Here is a 15,011-nt window from a genome sequence, read left to right as displayed (position 1 = left end):
AAAAGAAGACATTCATACAGCCAACAGACACATGAAAAAATGCTCATCATCACTCGCCATCAGAGAAATGCAAATCAAAACCACAATGAGATACCATCTCACACCAGTTAGAATGGCAATCATTAAAAAATCAGGAAACAACAGGTGCTGGAGAGGATGTGGAGAAATAGGAACACTTTTACACTGTTGGTGGGACTGTAAACTAGTTCAACCATTGTGGAAAACAGTGTGGCGATTCCTCAAAGATCTAGAACTAGAAATACCATTCAACCCAGCCATCCCATTACTGAGAATATACCCAAAGAATTATAAGTCATGATGCTATAAAGACACATGCACACGTATGTTTATTGCAGCACTATTCACAATAGCAAAGACTTGGAATCAACCCAAATGTCCATCAGTGACAGACTGGATTAAGAAAATGTGGCACATACACACCATGGAATACTATGCAGCCATAAAAAAGGATGAGTTCGTGTCCTTTGTAGGGACATGGATGCAGATGGAAACCATCATTCTCAGCAAACTATCGCAAGAACAGAAAACCAAATACCGCATGTTCTCACTCATAGGTGGGAATTGAACAATGAGATCACTTGGACACAGGAAGGGGAGCATCACACACCAGGTCCTATTGTGGGGAGGGGGTAGGGGAGAGGGATAGCATTAGGAGATATACCTAATGTAAATGATGAGTTAATGGGTGTAGCACACCAACACGGCACATGTATAGATATGTAACAAACCTGCATGTTGTGCACATGTACCCTAGAACTTAAAGTATAATAAAAAAAAAATACAAAAAATTAGCCGGGCATGGTGGCACATGCCTGTAATCCCAGCTACTTGGGAGGCTGAGGTAGGAGAATTGCTTGAATCCGGGAGCCAGAGGTTGCAGTGAGCCGAGATCACGCCACTGCACACCAGCCTGGGTGACAGAGTGAGACTCCGTCTCAAAATAATAATGATGATGATGATAATAATAATAATAATAAATACATACAGTCATGAGGTCCTGGCATGGTGGCTCTAAATGCAATGTGTGATAGTTTGGACTAAAAAAAAATTACTATAAGGTATAGTAAAATATACTATAAGGTATGGTGAAATTTAAATATGGACTATAGGCTAAGTAATTATATTGTATTGATGTTAAATTTTCTGATTTTTATTATTGAAATTTAATTATATAAAAGAATGTCCTTGTTTTTTTTTTTTTTTTTTTTTTTAAATTTATTTTTAAAAAAAAATTTTCTCTTTTTTTTTTTTTTTTTTTTTTTTTTTTTTTTTTTTTTTTGAGACGGAGTCTCGCTCTGTCGCCCAGGCTGGAGTGCAGTGGCCGGATCTCAGCTCACGGCAAGCTCCGCCTCCCAGGTTTACGCCATTCTCCTGCCTCAGCCTCCCGAGTAGCTGGGACTACAGGCGCCCGCCACCTCGCCCGGCTAGTTTTTTTTTGTATTTTTTAGTAGAGACGGGGTTTCACCGTGTTAGCCAGGATGGTCTTGATCTCCTGACCTCGTGATCCACCCGTCTCGGCCTCCCAAAGTGCTGGGATTACAGGCTTGAGCCACCGCGCCCGGCCAATAGGTGTAATTTTCATAGGTATTTTCACAATAAGTGTTAATTTTAACTTTCTGTTTTGAAATGATTTCAACTTTTCAGAGGATATGCAAGAATTGTACAAAGAACTGTATCTCCTTCCCCCGGATGCACCTATTGTTAACATTTTATATTTTGCTGAATTTCCTTTATCACTCTGTGTGTGTGTGTGTGTATATATATAGGTGTATTATATAAATGTATCTATAGGCCAGTGGCTCACTCCTGTAATCCCAGCACTTTGGGAGGCTGAGTCAGGTGGGATTACTTGAGGCCAGGAGTTCAAGAGCAGCTTGGCCAACATGATAAAACCCCATCTCTTCTAAAAATACAAAAAATAGCCAGGCCTGGTACCCCATACCTAAGGGTAAGGCATGAGAAATGCTTGAACCTGAGAGGCAGAGGTTGCAGTGAGGAAGACTGCACCACTGCACTCCAGCCTCGGCAACAGAGCAAGACTCTGTCTCAAAAAAATAAAAATAAAAAATGTAAAAAAGTTTTTTAAAAAGATGTATCTATACATACACCCAAGTGTGTATGTATATATGTTTGTATGTATGTATACACACACATTATTTTTATATGATATGATTTTTTATGACCTGATTATTTGTATGACATTTGAGAGTAAGTTGTAGAAATCACGTTTCTTTATTCCTAAACACCTCATTATGTATTTCCTAACAAGGACATTCTTGGCCGGGCGCGGTGGCTGAAGCCTGTAATCCCAGCACTTTGGGAGGCCGAGACGGGCGGATCACGAGGTCAGGAGTTGGAGACCATCCTGGCTAACACGGTGCAACCCCGTCTCTACTAAAAAAAAAGAAAATTACACCTATTTACTCTTTGACCCAGCAATTTCAATTCCATTTCTGGGAATTCATCCCAAAGATATACTGCATATGTAAAAACTGATGTAGGAACAGGGCTATTCAATAGCGCTCATTTATAAGAGACTGGTTAATAATCCAAAGGAATACTAAGCAGCTGTTAAAAAAATAGCTTTCTATATATTAATATGAATTTTTTTTTTTAGACGGATTCTCGCTCTGGAGTGCAGTGGCGCCATCTCCACTCACTGCAAGCTCCGCCTCCTGGGTTCACGCCATTCTCCTGCCTCCTGGGGTCACGCCATACTCCTCCCGAGTAGCTGGGACTACAGGTGCCCGCCACCACACCCGGCTAATTTTTTTTGTATTTTTAGTAGAGATGGGGTTTCACCATGTTAGCCAGGATGGTCTCGATCTTCTGACCTCGTGATCTGCCCACCTCGGCCTCCCAAAGCGCTGCGATAATAGGTGTGAGCCACTGGGCTCGGTCAATATGTTAATATTTTTAAAGGATATAATGTGAAGAAGGGAAGATATAGAGTGGTGTATAGTATTTTATCTTTTTGTAAAAAAAAAAAGTGAGGAAATAAAAATATATGTACATATTTGCATAAAGAAATGTTGACAGGATACTTATAAAGTTATAAAATGTTTACCTGCAGGGGAGAGGAGGAAGCAAGGGTAGAATAGGAGTAGGATAGAGATGGAAGTCAGACTTCTCGATATGTACATAGTATATTGTTTTGATTTTTTAAACCATGTAAATGTATTTCCTATTCAAAAATAAAATAAAGGAAACTACTAAGATTGAGGTAAATGGCAGACTTATAAAGATTCAAAGAAAAGGTTCCTTGAGATATTAAGTGGAAAGAGCAAGTTGCACAATAATATATATATTGTAAAATGATCTCCGTTGTGCAAAGAAAACCCCACACATACATTCACATACACGTAGAAAATGCTTGTAAGTGTATATAACCAGGTATTAATAGTAGTGATCTTTCAGGGGTAAGTCTGAGGCATAGTGAGGGTGGGGGAGGCTAATTTTCTTTTCTTTTAATTTTTTTTTTTTTCTTTTGAGATGGCATTTCATTCGTGTCGCCCAGGCTGGAGAGCAATGGTGTGATCTCAGCTCACTGTAACCTCCACCTCCTGGGTTCAAGTGATTCTCATGCCTCAGCCTCCCCAGTAGCTGGAATTATAGGTGCTCGCCACCATGCCTGGCTAATTTTTGTATTTTTAGTGGAGACAGAGTTTCACCATGTTGACCAGGTTGGTCTTGAACTCCTGACTTCAGATGATTCATCCGCCTCGGCCTCCCAAAACACTGGGATTACAGGTGTGACCCACCACGCCCAGCCAATTTTATTTTCTTAAACTTATTTTCAATTAAAATATAATTTATATACAGTCACATGCAAGACTCTTAAGTTCAATGAGTTTTGGAAAATGTGTACATCCTTATAACCCATCCCTCTATCAAGATATGGAACAGTTCTAACTTCCTGGGGGGAAAAAATTCTACCATCATTAATACTGTTGGTTTCAACTTTAAAATGCTGAGGACTCTATAGGATGTTTAAGGTATGTGTGCACATAGAATCCTTCAAGTGTACTCATAACATTAAAATCCAACAACTTTGTTATGATTGTTATGCATCTTTTATCCTAAACATTCCTTCTATGCAGTTTTACAGATGGTGAAGAAAAACTGAGGTTAAAAATTTCTGCAGGCGTGGTGGCTCATGCCTGTAATCCCAGCACTTTGGGAGGCCGAGGTGGGCAGATCACCAGAGGTCAGGAGTTTGAGACCAGCGTGACCAATATGATGAAACCCGTCTCTACTAAAAATACAAAAATTAGCCAGGCATGGTGGCACGCGCCTGTAATCCCAGCTACTCGGGAGGCTGAGACAGAAGAATCGCTTGAACCCGGAGGCGGAGGTTGCAGTCAGCCGAGATCAAGCCATTGCACTCCAGCCTGGGCGACAAGAGCAAAACCCCGCCTAAACAAACACAACACAACACAACACAACAAAACAAATCCATGGAGCACATAAAATCGTGTGAAAGAAAATTAAATAACAAAAATTAAGACAGCCTGACACATTTTAATCCAAATAGAATTCCAGACACAGAAAACAAAAACAAAAACAAACAAACAAACAAAAAAAACTGAACACTAAGACTAGTCTGAAGAGTGGAGTATGAATTAGACAGGAAATTTCCCTGGGTGTTGGATGTTTCTTACAGTGAAAAAGAGATCAGGAAGAGTAAAACCAAAAGTAGCTCAGCCATGAACCCCAAAACATACCAGTGTAGAGCTATCAGGAAGGTTATTATGCTCAGCCTTATAAGGATCTGCTCATCTGACTAGATGATCACAACAGAGGAACTCAGCGTAAAAGAATGGTAACCAGCCGGGTGTGGTGGTTCATGCCTGTAATCCCAGCACTTTGGGAGGCCTAGGCAGGCAGATCACAAGTCAGGAGTTCGAGACCAGCCTGGCCAATATGGTGAAACGCTGTCGTTACTGAAAACACAAAAATTAGCCAGGCGTGGTGGCGCACGCCTGTAGTCCCAGCTACTCAGGAGGCTGAGGCAGAAGAATGGCTTGAACCTGGGAGGCAGAGATTGCAGTGAGCCGAAATAGCACCACTGCACTACAGCCTGGGTGACACAGCGAAACTCCATCTCAAAAAAATAAAATAAAATAAAATAAAATAATAAAATAAAATAAAATAATGATGACCATATGTCTAACCACACACTGAATATCTGCACTGTTTCTCAGATCCTTCAAATGAACATGCCTGGAACTCAACTCTTGATTTCTCTTAAATCCACCATTCTGTAGTCTTCCATTCTCACCAAATGGTAGCTTTGTCCATCCAGTTCCTTAATGTGGAAACCCAGAAATCACTCTTAATCCCTGCTCCCCATTTATCCATTGTATTTATTCAGTTAATAATATTTAACTGAAGATCTACCACTTGCCAGGCAAGACAACAATCTTTTCAGACACCCAGGAATATAATAATAAACAAAACACCCCCTGCCTTCATGAAATTTATATTCCACCTATTCCATTATTAAGTCTTATTGAACCCATTTCCTAAATATATCTACAATTTACCCATTTATTTCTACATCCACTGCCTCCCCTTTAATCCGAGTCATCTTTTCTTCCATTTCTTACCAGGAATATTGCCATAGTCTCTTATCTTGTCTTCCTATTTCTATTTATAACCCTCATAAATCATTTCTCCATATAGCAGCCAGAGTAAGCTTAATAATTCAAATATCTTGTCACTGCTTTGTTTAAAACGTTTTAATAGCTCCTAAGTACACGGGTATTTAGAACAAAATCCAGAATTTTAAGTGTGATTTACAAGGCTCTCCCTGCCTTATTAGTCTCATCTATTTATTTTCTATTTCTAGCCTCCCTAGCTCTTTTCAATTGCTTGAGTCACACCTTTTATTTTATTTTTTTAAAAGATCTTTATACATGCTATTTCCTCTGCCTGACAATTTCTTTTTTACTCTCCTTGTTACCTAGATAACTTCTACTTATCCTACTCATCTATTCATCTCTCTAAATATCACTTTCTGAAAAAAAGAAAGCCTTCCTTGACCTTCAGATTAGTCCAAGCTTCCCTACTATAAGCTTTCTCTTAGTGCTTTTGTATTTCTCCTTATTGGCTTTTATCAGACCTGTAAAATACCATGTATTAGAATGGGGCCCATTAATTCAGGAATCATATATGCCTTGTTCATTGCTGCATCCTTAGTCCATAGGTCAGTGCCTTGCATATAGCAGAAAGTTAATAAATATTTGTTATGTAAATGAAAGAATGAACCACCCAGGACCAGACTTGGGCAGACACCAATGTTTACTGTTTCTGGATGGGTTCTCTCAACCTACAAACTGAAGAGAATGGAAGCCTGAACTTATGCAGAGTGGTTTCAACTTATAGTCTCACACAACATAGTGTAAGAATACAGCAGAATAGAGCACCTCACACCTCTTCATTTTTAAAAGCATATAGAATACATAAAGACAATAGTTTTAGTTTTCTGTAAACTAGAAATGAACAATTAGAAAATGCAATTTTAAAAATACTATTTACAATAACATTCAAAAACATCAAATATGTAGGGACAATTTAATGAAAGATATACATGACCTCTCTACACTGAAAACTATACAACATAGCTGAGAGAAATTAAAGAAGACCAAATTAAATGGAAATATATACCATGTTCATGGATTGGAAGTGTCAATATTGTTAAGATGAGCCTCCTCCCTCCTTTCCTCTTTCCCCGATAAAGCTATAGATTCAATGCCATCCCATTCAAAAATCCCTACAGGTTTTGTCCTGTAGTAAGACTTTGTAGCAAGACTTACTATAAAGCTACAGTAATTGAGACAGTGTGCTATTAGTAAAAGAATAGACAAATGAAACATGATCAAGAATATAGAAATAGAACTACATATATCAGGGAAATGACTTTCAACAAAGGCACCAAGCCAATTCAACAGAAAGAGGAAAATCTTTTTAATAAATGGTATTGAAAAAATGGGAAATAAAGAATTTCAACCCCTACCTCAATGAATTGGTGCCTCATGCCACATGCAAAAATCAATTTTAAATAAGGTAAGTAGAAAGGAAGAGTCAAAAGTGTCAAATAAGTGCCTTTTGCTCACCAGACACAGTCACTGTCTCACCTACTATACTGCTAGAGCAAAGTATTACACAATATAAATCCAGTATGCACAAGTGACACATATCTGTTGAGATGCTTCACTTTTCTTGGTTTCCAATCCTTAGCAGACTTTTCAGGTGAGCATCAGAATCTAGACTGAAGATGCCAAATTATTTGATTCACTGAATTCCTTTTAGAGGCCAATACCCAGGTAGCATTTAAAATAAAATTAACATAGCTTAGATGGACCACAGAACCCATAGCAATCCTGCTATGAATAGTCGGACACACTTTTATGCATTTTCCTACTAATATTCCTTTTCTCTTGACTTACCAGTAATTTTTTCACTGTTTTCAGACTTTCCATATTACCCATTTTACCTAATCATGTTTTCCAAAGATAATTGTTTCCTTTTCACTTTTTTTGTCTTTTTGGTAATATTTTATATTGTAAGATTCCAATTCACTGACAGGGAAATATATGAGGAATTTTATATGCAAATGTTATTCTATAATTTTTGAAGTGTTTGTAAACTACTAGTTCAGTAAAATGCTATGCTAACATTATCTGGATCAATTTGTACAATCACCTGATTATAAGAACCTTCCATATACAACATTCTATTTTAGCTCAAATCCATTTAAAGCATTTGAATTGGAACAATTTCCCAGGCTTTAAATAAGTCATAAGGAGAGAAGCTCTTTGTTTGTTTGGGGACAGGTTCTAATTCTGTCACCCAGACTGGAGTATAGGGGCGCAATCACAGCTCACTGCAGCCTCAACCTCCCCAGACTCAGGTGATCCTCACACCTCAGCCTCCCAAGTAGCTGAGACCACAGGCATGGACCACTACACCTTGTTAATTTTTGTATTTTTTTGTAGAGATGGGTTTTTCCATGCTGTCCAGGCTGGTCTCAAACTCCTGGGCTCAAGTGATCCCACCTTGGCCCCCCAAAGTGCTGAGACTACAGTTGCATCTGGCGAGACAAGCTCTTTGTACTATAGAGATTGATGCAGTGGACATGGGTAGGAAAACAAAATGCAGTATAACTTATGACAGTGTTCTTAATCTCGTTTGAAGAGCAAAGTTCAGCTTGAGAAGGAGACTGGAACACTCAGTCATAAGACACTCTTCAGTGGAACAATAATTTTCAAAGTTTAGGTCTGGCAACTTCCATTAGTCATATTCTTAGATTTACTGAAATTATAGGCTAACTTTATCAGCCAGAATGTCTTTTTGCAGTGAGAGGAAGTTTCTTAAATAGAACATGAAACAGTTGTGTGCTGAAGGAGAAGTGATAAACAGGGATTCTGAGTTGTAAATTTAAATCTCTCATACTACAATGACCAAGATTTGTCCCTTCCTTATATTTGGATCAGTACAATTTGAATATCAAAAGTAAAATTATAAAATATAATCAAACACATATAAATATATAAAATCAAAACATGTTCCCTACCTACAGGCCCCAAACGCTCTGGCATGCCTGATACTCTTGTCTGCCTGACTACTGTCTCTCAAGCTCACCATGCCAAGTATTTCTCAGCTTAGGCCTTTGGTCTTGCTGCTAGAAATGCTTTTTACTAGATCTCTGAAAATATTTAATGCTAGAAGAAAACCTGCTTGTGACTGAACTGAGTTTCATCAAGAACTTTTCACCTTGGAGAGTGGATTCTGCCCAAGCAGTTAGAATAATCACAATCATCCCCTTCCACAACGTCCTTTCTGCAGTGAAGTTGCTACTGAGTCCTGAGGGGTAGGGATTCAAAAAAGAAGTTCACTCAGCCCTGGATTCATAGAAGCAGCACACACCTGGTAGGAATATGGCGTCATAGAGCTACAGTTACCCAGAAACCTGGAGCTTAGCGCGGCATAGACATCCGTGGGAAGGACTTAAAGACAGGATCATTTTGGGGTGTTTGGCACTTCGAAACCAGATCACCTGATAGAAATTACTTTTGGATTTAGACCGTAACTTTGCAGAGTGATTGCTGAGGTCTGGCAGAGCCTCCTTCAGGCTGTCGGCGAAGAGGGGCAGTGGTGGTGGTGATGTGGCGGTGGCGAGAGGAGCGGCTGTCCACCGCAGTGCACCGCGACCAGTAGGCGCTGGTGAGTCGCTTACCTGTGGTCCAACGCGTGAGCTGTCCGCACCTCCTCGGTGCGCATTCCAGGCTGAAGAGCCTTGGCTCGCTGGCCTGCAGCACGTGGTAGGACAGCCACGCATTGTGTCTCGCATCTGCGTCTACCACCACCACCTGGGTGATCAGGTAGCCAGGCTCGGCGGCGTGCAGTACCATATCCAAGAGCGCAAAGCCATTGCGCTCCAGAGCTGGGGTACAGCACCCGCGGTGCGTTGTCATTGAGGTTGTCCACCAACACGCGCAGGCTCATATTGGCGCCGGGCGTGAGCTAGTCCTGGTCACAGGCCTGCAGCGTGCACTTGAAGGCTCGCGGCTGCTCTTGGTCGAAGGTGCGCTGTGTGCTCATGGACACCTAGGACCACAGCACCTATGGCTCCAGGTCACTGGCCACGATCGAATAGGGGACAAGTCTAGGTTGGAGGTGTCTACTTGCATACTATGGAGGCTTTGGGAAGATTGTTCTTGGCCACGTGGACGAAGTAGGAGGCCTTATAGAAAACCAGAGCATTGTCGTTGACATCGCCAATGAGAGGGTGACGCTTGTTCTGGAGAAGAGGGTTGATTTGCCTCGGTCAGTGGCAGTGATGCTGATGTTATACCTTGAGTCTGTTCCTGGCCCACGGCCCCATTTGTTACAAGTGTGTAGTTAATTATTGCAGGAAGATTTTTCTCAAGGTGCATTTTCTTGTATCAGACATGGGACCTCATTTCCTCCTGAATTCAGATCTTGTCATTTAAAGATCTTGTGATTTAAATCTTGGACAGCAATTACTGTCCAAGGTGCAGAATCTTTGGGAATCATTGTGGAATTAGAAGTAAAAATCGTAGCTGGGATTATAGGCATGCACCACCATGTCCAGTAATTTTTGTAGTTTTAGTAGAGACAGGGTCTCACCATGTTGGTCAGGCTGGTCTTGAACTCCTGACCTCGTGATATGCCTGCCTCGGCCTCCCAAAATGCTGAGATTACAGGTGTAATCCCATTGCACCCGGCCATTGCAGCCGGCCTTCAACTATTTCAAAGCTTTACGGTCCAAGCTATAACTGGGGGGCATATCTGATCCTGATCCATTCAGTCACTCACAAGTAAGTCTCCACTTTCTCCACTTAGAATGAAATATTATTTCTCAGCATTAACCCAAAGCTTTCAAGTGGGGATGTCCTGGACACTGAGTTCCAGATCCTTGGCAAGGTTTCCCACCACCAAACTCTTGGCCAGCTCCTCTGGGACTGAATAATGGATCTGCATAGAGAATGCCCAGCAGGACAGAAAAAGCAGGAAAGGAAGCATTAGTTGCTTTGGTTCTACCCAGCCTGTTAGTCCATCACCATTACCCATATCTTCCACAGTTAAAATTGCTGCTGCTCCAGCCCAGATAAGCCCCTTTTCAAACTATTCTTGGATTATAGAGTCTCCAGCCAAGAAGGAGCTGAACTCATTGTCTGTAAATCCATTCCATTCCTGATTATAATTTGTAGAACTAGGAGCCATAATAGGAATGTTGTGGGTCTGCTCTTGGATTTGCATTCCATGAAATTAGAAAAGGCACCAAGCGGGAATGTTTGGGGATCGGCTCATCTATCTCTGTTTCCACACTGGCCAACAGTGGCACTCTGAGTCCCTACTCTAGAACCGCAGCCTGAAGAAATGAGAGGACAGCGTTCTGTAGAGTTAGTTGAGAGCAGATAGAAAGACGTTTCTCACTGGAACTTGCAAGCTGAAAGGCAGTAGTGCAGTCTTGCTCCTGCAATAAAATATTCCTGGGAATTTATAACCTCAGTGATGTCAGCACATGAAGTCAAAGTGATGACTTATTTTTATTTCTTCTTGACGTTTGAGTATTTTTAGGCTGAGAATCTTTCTTTCTATTCCCACCTCCATGCCTGGGCTTTACTTTTTCCATGGAACACAGTCTCAGAATGAATTGTTGGCTGAATCTTCAGCTGAAATTATATAGGAAGCTTCTAAGAGGTTTCACAATATGGATTTTTTTTGTTTTTTTGGTCAGAGTCTTCACTGTGTCGCCCAGGCTGGAGTGCAGTGGCATGATCTCAGCTCACTGTAACCTCCGTCTCCCAGGTGCAAGTGATTCTCCTGCCTCAGCTTCACGAGTAGCTGGGATAACAGGCGCCTGCCACACAATATGGAAATCTTATGAACTGAGGCATCTATTTTCAAAATTTGACAAACAAACCAGGTCCTTAGCCTTTTAAGATAAGTCAGAGAGTTGGCAGGATGCAGTGGCTCATGCCTGTAATCCCAGCACTTTGGGAGGCCGAGGCAGGCAGATCACCTGAGGTCAAGAGTTCAAGAGCAGCCTGGCTAACTTGGTGAAACCCTGTCTCTACTAAAAATTTTTTTTGTTTTGGGACAAGTCTGGCTCTGTCGCCCAGGCTGGAGTGCAGTGGTGCGATCTCTGCTCACTGCAACTCTGCCTCCCGGGTTCACGCCATTCTCCTGCCTCAGCCGCCCAGGCACCCGCCAGGACACCCGGCTAATTTTCGTTTTATATTTTTAGTAGAGACGGGGTTTCACCATGTTAGCCAGGATGGTCTTGATCTCCTGACCTCATGATCCGCTTGCCTAGGCCTCCCAAAATGCTGGGATTACAGGCGTGAGCCACCGTGCCCGGCCTACTAAAAATATTTTTAAAAATTAGTCGGGCATGGTGGCGGGCGCCTGTAATCCCAGCTACTGGAGAGGCTGAGGCAGGAGAATCGCTTGAACCCGGGAGGCAGAGGTTGCAGTGAGCTGAGATCGCACCACTTGCACTCCAGCTTGGGCGACAGAGTGAGACTCCATCCTCCTGCCCTCCCCCCCCAAAAAAAGGTAAGTCAGACAGCTGCCTTTTATTAGGGTTTAGATATAGAGGAAAAGCCCGTGTAAAATAATTGGTTTTGCATTATGATTCTTTTTTTCTCTGAGACCACTTTCCAATAATTGAACTCAAGCATTGCATTGAGTACTTAGAAGGTGTACAAACTACTGTGTGAAATACTTCAGAGAGTTAATGATGAACTAAGAAATTATATCTGCCCTCAATGACAGTACACAGAGTAGATCCTTATATGACATGTCTAAAAGAAATTATGGTGGTACTAACTTCTTTTACATACAGATTAAACTATTTTGTTTGATTCTATGGTCTCTTCAATGACAGTTTTTTAAAAACATTTTCCTGAACCAGAGCCCTTACCATATGCTATCCAGAAGTCTCAGCCTTTATAAAATATTTTTTCCAATTAGCTTTGCCAAAGGCTGGCTATCTTTTGCCATCAATATTTTAGGAATGCATCCTAAACAGTATGCCCTGTTATTGGTAATTTTCCATTAAGTATGGTTTCTTAAAAGTGAACTCAAAGTGGCCGGGCACGGTGGCTCACATCTGTAATCTCAGCTATTTGGGAGGCCGAGGTGGGTGGATCACAAGGTCAAGAGATCGAGACCATTCTGGCCAACCCCATCTCTACTAAAAATACAAAAATTAGCTGGGTGTAGTGGCGCGCCTGTAGTTTCAGCTACTCAGGAGGCTGAAGCAGGAGAATCACTTGAACCTGGGAGGCAGAAGTTGCAGTGAGCTGAGATAGTGCCACTGCACTCCAGCTTGGTGACAGATCAAGACTCGGTCTCAAAAAACAAAAAACAAAAAAAAAAAAAAGTGAAAACTCAAAGTGTAGTATTAGAGAGTAACTGTGTCTCTTTCTTGAGATTTAGCCTCATCAGTTTGATCAACATCCCTTCGAAACTATGTGTTGCTATGTGTTTTGTTTGCAAACTATGTGTTTGCTTTAGGTTCTATAAAACAGTGAAGCTAAAAATTTTAAATTATAGCTGAACGCTTTAACTTATTAGATGAAGTGGGTACATATCCACCTGTCATACACATAAGAAGACAAGAAAAGTCCTTGACATAATTTTATGACTGGAATCAGAAGGAATGTAAACACATCCAAACCCATTGCCCAGTTAGTCTCAGAAAACAATCAACACATATCTTAATTACCAATCCTAAATTATCAACAAGTGTCCTAAAAATCCTAAAGCTAAGCCATTAGTTTCAGTTCTTATATGGCCTAAACCAAATAATGATCACTAGCCTTCAGGTTTTGGTGATCCATTTTCTGGTGAAATTATCTAAGATCCCATTGAAGTAAACTGCTTCTTTAAAATAAGTTTCATAGGATCCTTGTTTAGATTTCACTATGGTTCAGACAAAGAAAAAGTAACACTCACAAAATTGTCTTATACAAAATCTTTCCCCAGCTTTTATGGCCTAAAACTGTGGCTTCTCAATCAAGAATGTACCTAGGCACTTAAGATTATTAAACCAGCTTTCACAAAATTTTAGAATAGTTTTATTTCCATCCACAAGTCATTCCATTGTACCACATGGAGAAGCACAAAAATCATTATTACTTTTCCCAACAGGGCATCGAGTGTGCTGGCATTGAAAATATAAATCCTTTTTTTTTTTTTTTTTTTTGTCAACCACTAAAAATAGCTACTGTTAACTAATTGCATGCTGTGAATCAGATGATTTTTGTTAGCTCTAGCCATCACCAGGACCTTTCAAATTAGGTATGATTATTCCTACTTTGCTGAAGCTCAAAGAGATTAAATAACTTTCTAAAGGTGACACAGTTAAGAAGTTAGCTAATTGCAAAGCTGCTGTCCTTCTACGATATATCTGAAAATTCAAAATCCTGGTATCAGGTAATCCCCAGAGTACATTACTTGTTTATCCATTCATTCAACAAATATTTAATACAGTCTATTTAGCTCAAACTGGAAACATAGTTGATTGAAATCACTGATATTTGAGATATCGTCTAAAGGTCTTGACTATTATGCTCTAATTCTCAATGATTTGTTCCTAAATCAAGTTAGGTGAACAGAGATCAGAATAATTAGACAGTGTTAGCTTAGCTTCCCAAATCATTTGTTTTCGTATTATATCTTTCTTTCTATTTGACTACATATGAGAACTGTCCATGTGATAAACATTTTGGTAGTTCCTACAAGACGATGGAGAAGGGAGGGTTCATTGTCCTCTATTTCTGTCAATATTACCTATAGAACACTGTACTTACTAAATTTTATTTGAAAACTAATGTAAATACAAATTTAGAATGTTTAGATAAATTCAAATACTTTCTTTCAAAAAATCACACAAGTAGAACCACACACTCTATATTTTGTCCCCTTTTTTGGTCTCAGAAGCAGCAACTGCCTCATTTTAGAGCCTTTGGATGTCTTTCATTCTCTAAGTGGTATCCAATCTCTTTTCTGAGTTTTAACTATTGTATGTTTCACGGTAGACAGGCAGCAAACAAAGAAGAAAGAAAAAATAATTGGGACGTTATGTTTCCCTACACCTTTACAGAATTCACCAAAAGAAATCAGGCAATGCTTTTCAAAGAGTAATACACTTTAGCATTCAGTATCTGTAAATACTTCTACAATAAGCAAAAAGTGGCCGGGCGCGGTGGCTCAAGCCTGTAATCCCAGCACTTTGGGAGGCCGAGACAGGCAGATCACGAGGTCAGGAGATCGAGACCATCCTGGATAACACGGTGAAACCCCGTCTCTACTAAAAAATACAAAAATCTAGCCGGGCGAGGTGGCGGGCGCCTGTAGTCCCAGCTACTCGGGAGGCTGAGGCAGGAGAATAGCGTAAACCCGGGAGGCGGAGCTTGCAGTGAGCTGAGATCCGGCCACTGCACTCCAGC

The 15,011-nt window shown here is 40.6% G+C and overlaps 2 protein-coding genes across 12 annotated transcripts in view; both read right to left on the bottom strand.

Moving 5' to 3' along the window:
* Positions 1-15,011, bottom strand: part of LOC108530194 (protocadherin gamma-C4) — a 191,671-nt gene that overhangs the window by 66,712 nt on the left and 109,948 nt on the right. The window contains exon 1 of one of the 11 annotated variants that reach the window (XM_017872911.1): positions 9,263-9,391. The exons of the other annotated variants lie outside the window; for them this stretch is intronic. Within the exon in view, the coding sequence (XP_017728400.1) occupies positions 9,263-9,376 (114 nt within the window). The 5' untranslated portion in view covers positions 9,377-9,391. Of the gene's footprint in view, positions 1-9,262; positions 9,392-15,011 lie in introns of those variants that run through there. 11 annotated transcript variants of the gene reach the window in all.
* Positions 1-15,011, bottom strand: part of LOC108530200 (protocadherin gamma-A12) — an 86,816-nt gene that overhangs the window by 66,709 nt on the left and 5,096 nt on the right. The gene's annotated exons all lie outside the window — the stretch shown is intronic.

The sequence above is a fragment of the Rhinopithecus bieti genome, unplaced genomic scaffold (assembly GCF_001698545.2).
Source record: "Rhinopithecus bieti isolate Rb0 unplaced genomic scaffold, ASM169854v2 scaffold_7438, whole genome shotgun sequence".
NCBI classification, from domain to species: domain Eukaryota; kingdom Metazoa; phylum Chordata; class Mammalia; order Primates; family Cercopithecidae; genus Rhinopithecus; species Rhinopithecus bieti.
Note: the sequence above shows the minus strand (reverse complement) of the source record. Positions and strands in the feature narration are given on the sequence as shown.